Source organism: Rhinopithecus roxellana, chromosome 4 (assembly GCF_007565055.1).
Source record: "Rhinopithecus roxellana isolate Shanxi Qingling chromosome 4, ASM756505v1, whole genome shotgun sequence".
NCBI classification, from domain to species: Eukaryota; Metazoa; Chordata; class Mammalia; order Primates; family Cercopithecidae; genus Rhinopithecus; species Rhinopithecus roxellana.
The window spans coordinates 121348040-121356982 of record NC_044552.1 but is presented as its reverse complement, the minus strand read 5'-3'; the positions used below and the strand labels follow the sequence as shown (position 1 = coordinate 121356982).

Sequence of the window (8943 nt, the reverse complement as noted above, 5' to 3'; positions counted from 1 at the left end):
CTGCAGCAAGCATCAATAAAACTAATTTTGATTACAATTATGCCCTGGTGATCTTTGATGACATCAACAAATGATGAGCATCAACAAATGTTTGCTGCAGAATTTTCTACCATCACCTGCCCCCCAATCTTAAAGTTTCAAATTATCTCTCTCTGATACCCTGTCCCCTGGTTGGACTATCAGCCCTATTAAGACTCAAGCCAGACAGCTTTCTCTCGTGCCTGGAATATGGCAGGCTCATAATTAGATAAGGAAAGGATGAATGTTTTTCTCTTACATATTTCTATAAATATTTTAGAGGGAAATTAGAAGACGATTAAGTAGTATGTATTGGGCCTACTTGTCTTGATTTTTTGGAAACTGTATAATTTTGATTAATTTCTGCATATCAGGATCTGTAATTGTTATTTTTATATCAATAAAAAATACCTCTAATACTTCTATTGAAAAATATTGATTACATAATAAAATGAAAATAACTTGGCTAACGCTCACAACTATGTAAAAAAATGCATTGGAGAGACACAAAAGAAATACATGAACACACTGGCAGCAGTTACCTTTAGGTGATAGAACTGTGGGTTAATTTTATTCTTCTCTGTATTTTCCAAATTTTCTGAAGTCACTATGATTGCATTTTAACAACAGTTAAAAGTATTGATTTCCATACTCACAGGAGAAAAACAGCTATGCCCAGAAACTGGTCTCTAAAACATTTCTCACAGTAGAGAGGCTCAAATGTCATGAATGTGTGAATACTACTAACAAGTCCAAACACGGTTCTATAATGTGTTCAAGCCACATTATCCTAGAGGTTAACTGCTCAGTAGAATCTCACAAAGAGTCAAAGTCAGAGGACAAGGCCATTAGTGTGAAGAAACAGTAAAATCATAAAAAAAAAGAGTCAGGACAAGAAATACCTGAAGCAAAATGACACAAAATGGATGTACTATAAATTATGGATGAAAGTAACAGGGTGAGGAAATCAGAGCATAAACAAGCTTGGGCGTGCCGGCTCTACGTCTTTGTCACTTAATTAACTCAAGTCTTCCACTGCCAACAGTGTTCTCACACAGTGAATCCTCAAAATAATATCACCACTCCCTTCAACCACAATCAATCATCAATAAAATGCAAAAAAAAAAAATTATACTTAAACACTATTGAAGAAGGAATGAATAAATGCATTCATTTCTACTACTATTTGTTTATGCTAAATTGTAAACTAAAATTCTTAATTCGATCATGGTCTTATATAATATACAGAGTGGATGGTTTCTTGTTTTTACTCCCCCTACCTTAAACCCCAATCCATTTCCCCTTCCTAACAGCACCCTGAATTTCCAACCCTCCCACAACTGTTAGCTATATGCTTTGTGTGATACTTACTTCACACTCAAACACAGGATATATCCTAGGGAAGTATTAATAAATAAAATTCAATCATAGTCAATGATGAGATGTTTCTAGGATTTCTGGAAAATGTATGCTCTTTTAGTCTGTCTTTGCCCTGGATGGAAGATCTGAGGATGTAAGTGTGGAATTAACACATCCTGTCAAGAACCTGGCATTACAGGAGAGGTTTTTTATTTGTTGAAGACAAGGTCTTGCTCTGCTGCCCAGGCTGGACTGTAGTGATGCGATCATGGCTCACTGCAGCTTTGACCTCCTGGGCTCAAGTGATCTTCCCACCCCAGCCTGCTGAGTAGCTGGGACTACAGGCATGTGGCACCACACCCAGCTAATCTGTTTTTAAATATTTTCTGTAGAGACAAGGTCTCACTATATTGCCTCAGCTGGTCTCAAACTCCTGGGCTCAAGCTATCCTCCCGACCCAGCCTCCCAAAGTGTTTTGATTTCAGGTGTGAGCCACCGTGCCCAGCTAAGAGTTCTGTATAGAGTTTGAGGGCAAAACCAGCACTAAGGAAGGCAGAGTGGAGATGAGTCCTTGCTAACATTGGGTGAGCTGCTCAATCTAAACTGAATCAAAGCTAGAGCTACCTCTAATTTTCTCAGTTATGTCATTCAAAAATTTTTCTTTGCTGCTTAAGTCACTTGAAGTTAAATTGCTGTCACATGTATCTGTTAAATTCCTGATTAATATTAATATATAAATAAAAGTTTCTTAACTCAGTGAACTTACTCTGAAGTGACAACTACACATGTATTTTGGTAAAGAAATACACCAAGTGCATTCACTTGGTAATCATCCACTAAGCAGCACATGTATAATCTGCCTACTTTACCATATGGATGTTATTGCTTATGTTCAAAATGTCAGGTTCATGAAAAGGGGCGGGGAAAAGAAATGCTGTTGTATATGTTAAGCCATCGATATACAAATCACACTGCTTTCTTTAAAAAAAAAAAAAAAAAAAAAGGCTTATCATAAATAGTCTGTTAGATCAGAGTTCCAGGTTCAGCTGAGGTCAAAATCTACTCTAAAGCTCCTTGCATCCAGGAGGCACCTCAACGAATACCTGTTTTTAAATAAGTAAACTTTGGGGTTTGTTGTTGAAACCGTAAAGAAAAATATGACTCTTACTTACTCACAGGGTACTTATAATTTATAAGGTAAGCAAAATAAAGACAGGGCCATCACAGGTGTAATTCTAAAAGTGAGAAGAGGAAAAGCAAGTTATGGTTAAAAAAAAGGATGAGATGAAATTAGATCTGCCATTAGGATAAAAAATAATTCGTGTGACAGAGCTAGGAAACTCTTAGGTGAAAAAGATCCCACAAAACCCCTAAATCATATTTAGTGTTAGTGACAGAGAATCTCATAAATGTCTAGAGAATCTCATAAATGTCTGAAGAACAAAACACAGTTTGTATTATGCTCAAACTAAGGCATTTTATTAGGTGGCTTTACAACTTAAATAATATCTTGGCTTTCAAAGGAACAGCTTCCACTAATTCCAAATTAAACTTTCACAAGTTTACTTGTTTGGGGAGGGACATTCTTATGGTCACCACAAAATACCTTTATTATAACCTTCCCCAAATCTTTTCTTAGCGTTAACTGGAGGAAAACAAACAAACAAACAAACAAAAAAGCTTAGGTCAAATATCAACTGCCTGAAAAACCCAATTAAGTTACTTTTCCTTAAAACATGTGAAGTATAATTGAATCAAAAGAGAAAACTGCAAATACATTGTGCTTTGGCCAGAAGTAGAGTTCATTTCATGATGATTCAGTATCTTCGGATACTATTTTTGACACTTGCCATAAATCTCAGCGAAGTAAATCCATTTACTAACATTTCAAAGGGAAAGTTGTTTTTAACATGAGCCTTTCTTTGCCAGTTGGGAACTTATAATTTTTGCAGAGGTGATTATTAATACTTCTTTGCAGCTAATTTTAGCTTTAATTTTTCCTCTCATCTAAAAAAAATACCAATTGCACATTGTTCCTTTGACTTAATGACTGGATTCTTTGAAACAGAGGTTAGCTATTTCACTGTATCCGGAAACACGGCAGAAATTCTGACCCATCATTCTTTTATCTGTTAAAGCAAAAAAAAAAAAAAGACATTTGCTATCATTTAATCAATCACATTATAAGAACAACAATGGGAAAATTACAGTGAAAGAATTATTATATCAAGAGAAAATCTTTTTCTTTGTTCTGCAACTTTCTTCCTTTTCTAGTCATGCTATTTCTGCAATTTACTATACTCTCTCCATTATTCTCCACAAACAACTCTATCTTATTTTTAGAATGCTCTTTCAGAAAGAATGTCTTGATAGATTAAATGTGATGTTGATGACAATGATGACATCAGCTACCATATTGGATGTTTCGTATGTGCCAACTGCTGTGCCGAGTTCGTTGCACGTTATCATTTCATTTTACAACAACTCTAGGAGGTAGATTCTATTATCCTATTTTTATACTGAAGGAGGTAAATTGAAGGAGAAATGCATTTATGCTGCTAAAAGTTGGTGGAGCAAGAACACAAATGGGCAGTGTAACTCTGAAAGCTGTTTTCTTCACCTCTACCCCACACCGCCTTCCATATGCATTTTACTTAAATGATGTATATAGAGTTTCTTGGTACTTTAGCAACTTAAAAGAAAGACCTTTCATGATATGTGTAACTCACTTTTGATGCAATTTAAAGCATATGTTATATCCAATTAAATAAACTAGTTTTAGGCAGAAAATCATGTGGAGTAATGAAGTACCCTTTAAAATACAATATTCATAAGATTCATATTAATTATGATAATGTAGAAGAAATTAAATCACTGAAATTTTCTGGTTCGTTTCTGGCTATTTGCTCCAGCAATTAGAATTTACTATAAATTCTAATTTCTTATTCTAATAGCATAACTGTGTTTCCTTTAAGCCACAAAATCTCATTGAAGATTTTACCAATCTTCCAAATATAACTCTATCCCTTAAAGGACCACTACAACCTAAAATGCATAAGGCCTCTCCTCATCAATGCTTCTTCTTTCATTCCCTCAAAGCTTTCTTTTCATTCCTAAAAGGTAAAAAAGAAAAGGCATCATAACTATGGATATATAATGAGTCACTTTAAAATAAAATACCTCAGTGACAACACCAGCAGCTATTGTAGAACCACCATAACGTAGCATGAACCTCCCCAGCTCTTTAAAGTCTTTATATAGCTCAAGAGCTATTGGTCTTTGTGTCTGCAGCTCTACCAATGCATTCTGGCCTTTAGTCAAAAACCTATTCAGACAAAAAAAAGAACAAATGAATATATGATAGACGTGAATAGACATAATAATGACAACCTGAAAAACAAATATTTCACATTTAACCAACATATCAACTGTGTCTTTCAAAAACAAGAAAAATATTTTTTGAATAAAAATATATGTCTTTGGACTTTCTGCTTTAGTTGAAAGAAATGAGGAGTAATTCTAGATTTAAGAAACATTAGGTAGTTCATTTTTACCTGTCTTCCAAATATAACTCTATCCCTTACAGGACCACCATAGCCTAAAATGCTTAAGGCCCCTCCTCATGAAAGAAATGCTTTTTCTTTCATTCCCTCAAGAAAGTGAGTTCAATTATCTAATAAAGAAAATTATACTAAGGCTAATTTCTATAAAAAAAAGTATTTGCAAAGCGGAATATAATGCCCTATGTCTTTCCTAGTAAAACTGTAATTTGGGGAATGTGTATTAGGAAGTTATCTGTAAAGAGGACAATCAATCTGTTGTTGCTAAGATTACCCTCAATCAAGCAAGCAATCTCTCTGTTTCCCCACACAGGAATAATAGTTGCTTAGCAGGAATTCAGGACAAAAATTACATAAGTAGCTTTTCCACAATATGATACTTGTAAAATATGAAGGAAGACCAGGCATGGATCAGACTGTAAATGGTTTCATAAAAATAAGTAAACAAAAAATCTCTAGGGTGGGTCCTGCTCAGACAGGCAGAACCTAAAAAGGGACATTTTGGAATTGTTTTCTAATTTAATTTTGATGTACTCTACAAGTATAGTGGACAGAAATCATAAACTCTCCTTTTGAAAGATTAGTTCAGGGGCAGACAGACTAAAAGAAGGTTCTAAAAAAATACACCAAAAATTCCAAATATCGGTTTTGGACAATTTCAGGCTTCAGTTCATCCCTTAGGAAGGAGAGCATCTAATACATACATGGCTTGTTCCTAATTTAGTTTCTAAAACATTAAATTCCATTCTGCATAATCAAGAGCCTACAACGTACCTGAACAGGAATCAAAGGGAAAGGCCAAACAGTTGTGCAAAATAAAAGGATAAAGCTACAAATAAGGTGACAGAGAACACAAACATGAGAATATACGTTAAACTCTACCATCACTGAGCTAGGATTTTGTAGCAGGAGCATGGAGGGGAAGACTCAGGATTATATATGATGAGCCAATTTCAGACTAAAAATTCTGTATCAATTGTCTGGGTCAAACAACCTGGCTCCTGAACAAAAGAATATAAGTTATGTAAACCAATTGACTAGGTTAGAATCCTGCCTCTATCACTTGAACTTTGTGTCACTTGCTAGATGCTTCACAGGACTGCTAAGAATATACATCATGTGAAAGCATTCACAATACAGCCTAAAAAATAGTGGTCCTCAAGAAATGTCAGTCGTATAGTTATATCATGTTTCTCAGAGCATTATGGCAAACACTCATGCCAGAAGCTAAAGACTCAGGTTAAATATAAAGATCTACCTTTAGAAGAGAGGTAAAGTAGCCCTTCCTCATAACAGAGAAACAGGCAAGGGTTTAGAGCAATGTAAGATTTCCTCTTCCACTTGCAGTCAGCCTATTAACCCACTACCCATATTTGGCCTCTTCTACAGGTGTAAAAGATGAGGAACACCAAGGATAGAAAAAAGGGGACTTGGGATGTCATTGGAAAAGAAGTTGGAAGGGAAACCCCAAAGCTAAAGCAGCCAAACCAAATTGCAATTAGCCTTAACTTGGATTAGGGTAAGAAATCTTTTTTTTCTTTTTTTCTTTTTTTTGGTGGGGGGATGGAGTTTCACTCTTTTGCCCAGGCTGGAGTGAAGTGGCGCGATCACCGCTCACTGCAACCTCCACCCACCGGGTTCAAGGGATTCTCCTGCCTCAGACTCCTGAGTAGCTGGGATTACAGTTGTGAGCCACCAAACGCAACTAATTTTTGTATTTTTAGTGTAGACGGGGTTTCACCATGTTGGCCAAGCTGGTCTCAAACTCCAGACCTCAAGTGATCCACCTGCCTCTGCCTCCCGAAGTGCTAGGATTACAGGCATCAGCCACTGTGCCTGGCCAACAAATCTATTTTGTAACATTCATCTCTAGTCTTGTATTTTGTTTTTATTTACATACTTAGTTTCTGAGGAAGTACTTAAAAAATCCCAATCTTGTCCTAGCCAGAGGGAAAGTGTCACACGTAGGCCTGGACATTAATGCTAATCAGCAGGCCCAACAGGATGCTGATCACCTCAACTTAAGGCTCCAGGTGGACTTGGAGCAAAACACAAAAACAAAACAAAAAAAAAAACTTTCCATATGGGAAAAGAGCAGGCACTACAGAGTGTGTAGATTATTTTCTTCTTAGCTTAGCGTAGGGAATGATCTTATTAAGGAGGTGACAAGAAAGTTAAACACGCAGTAGAAATTTGGAACCAGTGTCTAGACATACTTTTTAAAACGTAGGTCTGGTTTTTGTTGAAATGCCCTTATTTTCACATCATCAGTATCTACGGCTTGAAATGTACATACATATATAAGCTTATATTTACGTTTATTTATAATTCACATCCTCCACCACCACACATAACAGAAATTATATCTAGCATTCATATCTAAACAAGAGCTTAAATACTTGCTTGTTTTTATGTTTGTTTTAATCTAGTCCTTGAAAAAAATAATTTCTGGAACAAGTAAAAATGGGTTTCACTTACCACAAAGAGAAATACTACACAAATGAGTTAATCTTTAAAAAATTGGCTTAAATTGCTTATCATTTCCGTATTAAAACACTCACTTAGGCTTTTTCTTTGTGACTTCACCCGTGCTTTTGTTTAAGACACTAATCAATCGTTTAATAACGGCGGGTTCACTGACAGTTTGGTAGTGTAACAGCACCTAAAACAAAAAAAATTATAACACTAAAAATCTGCATAGTATCGCTGTCCTTTTCTTTTGGCACTTACACTTAATTATCTTCAGTTCAGTGCTACTGTTGGAGTCTTTCAGGATCTCCAGTTGCTTCCTCTAAGTCCCACCACTCTAATCAGGTGGTTACTTAACTTACTAAGGGGAAAAAAGTCATGAGAGGCATTTGAAATTTCTACTGCACCAACTGCTGTATCAACTTAGTTCAGTGCATAACCTGTCAGCTTTTTCCTCTGTACAGATGGAGGGTAACAACATCTTAGGGTTGTTGTAAAGATTAAGTAAGATAATTCGTCATTTAGAACAAATGTTGTTGTCATTTTTATTATTATAAGTAGTAGTAGGGAAAGAACCTGGGATTGAATCTCAACTCTTTCGCTTCTATCTGTCTGTACCTCAGTTTTCTTAAGTGTAAAATAAGTAGGCTTTTATAGTGTTATGATGAAAATTAAATAGGATCAGACACAGCACCTGCCATGGTAGATGTTCAATGAATATGAATTGTCTCATACAAATTAGAGAGGGGGATAATACCATATTCACAGTAATTAATGTATTCATTGTTGAATAAGAATATTATAATAAATACAGAGGTAAAGAGGAAGGACAATAACATTTTTAACTACACTGGGTACAAGCATTGGATGATACGATTTATAAGTCCTATTTAATTTATGTGGCAGCTGAGTAGGCCCTGAAGTCAGACAGACCTGGGTTCAAATAACCTCTAGTTGTGTGAACTTTGGGGCAAGTTCTTTTTTTTTTTGGAAGCGGAGTCTTGCTCTGTTGTCCAGGCGGGAGTGCAGTGGTGCAATCTCAGCTCACTGCAACTTCTACCTCCCAGGTTCAGGCAATTCTCCTACCTCAGCCCCTACAGCAGCTGGGATTACAGGTGCACGACACCACACCCAGCTAGTTTTTGTACTTTTAGTGCAGATGGGGTTTCACCATGTTGGCCAGGCTGGTCTCGAACTCCTGACCTCAGGTGATCCGCCTGTCTTGGCCTCTCAAAGTGCTGGGATTACAGGCATGACCCAGTGTGCCTGGCCTGGCATAATTTTTTTAACAATCTTCCACCCCTAAAATCCCCAGCCTCTGGTTCCTTATCACTGAAATGAGGAAAATCAGATAATGTTATTTTAAAGTGGTGCCTGGCATATGGCAAGCATTCAGTTAACTGATGGTCTTATATGTTAGCTATTATTTCCATGTTTTATATGTAAGGAAAATTAAAATAAAAAAGGTTAAGCAATTTAATGTGGCCATGGTGCTACATGTAGAGCTGAATTTTGGGCTTATGTCAGTTGAAACTAC

The 8943-nt window shown here is 36.2% G+C and overlaps 1 protein-coding gene across 6 annotated transcripts in view; it reads right to left on the bottom strand.

Annotated features, from left to right (window-relative positions):
- Nucleotides 1-2828: 2828 nt before the first annotated feature.
- HBS1L (HBS1 like translational GTPase) overlaps nucleotides 2829-8943 on the bottom strand; it is a 93722-nt gene continuing 87607 nt past the window's right edge. For all 6 annotated transcript variants that reach the window (XM_010370740.2, XM_030928683.1, XM_030928685.1 and 3 more), the window contains 3 exons: nucleotides 7499-7599; nucleotides 4558-4702; nucleotides 2829-3506 (listed from right to left, as the gene is read on the bottom strand). In XM_010370740.2, coding sequence (XP_010369042.2) covers nucleotides 3495-3506; nucleotides 4558-4702; nucleotides 7499-7599 — 258 coding nt within the window. In that variant the 3' untranslated portion in view covers nucleotides 2829-3494. The remainder of the gene's footprint in view (nucleotides 3507-4557; nucleotides 4703-7498; nucleotides 7600-8943) is intronic.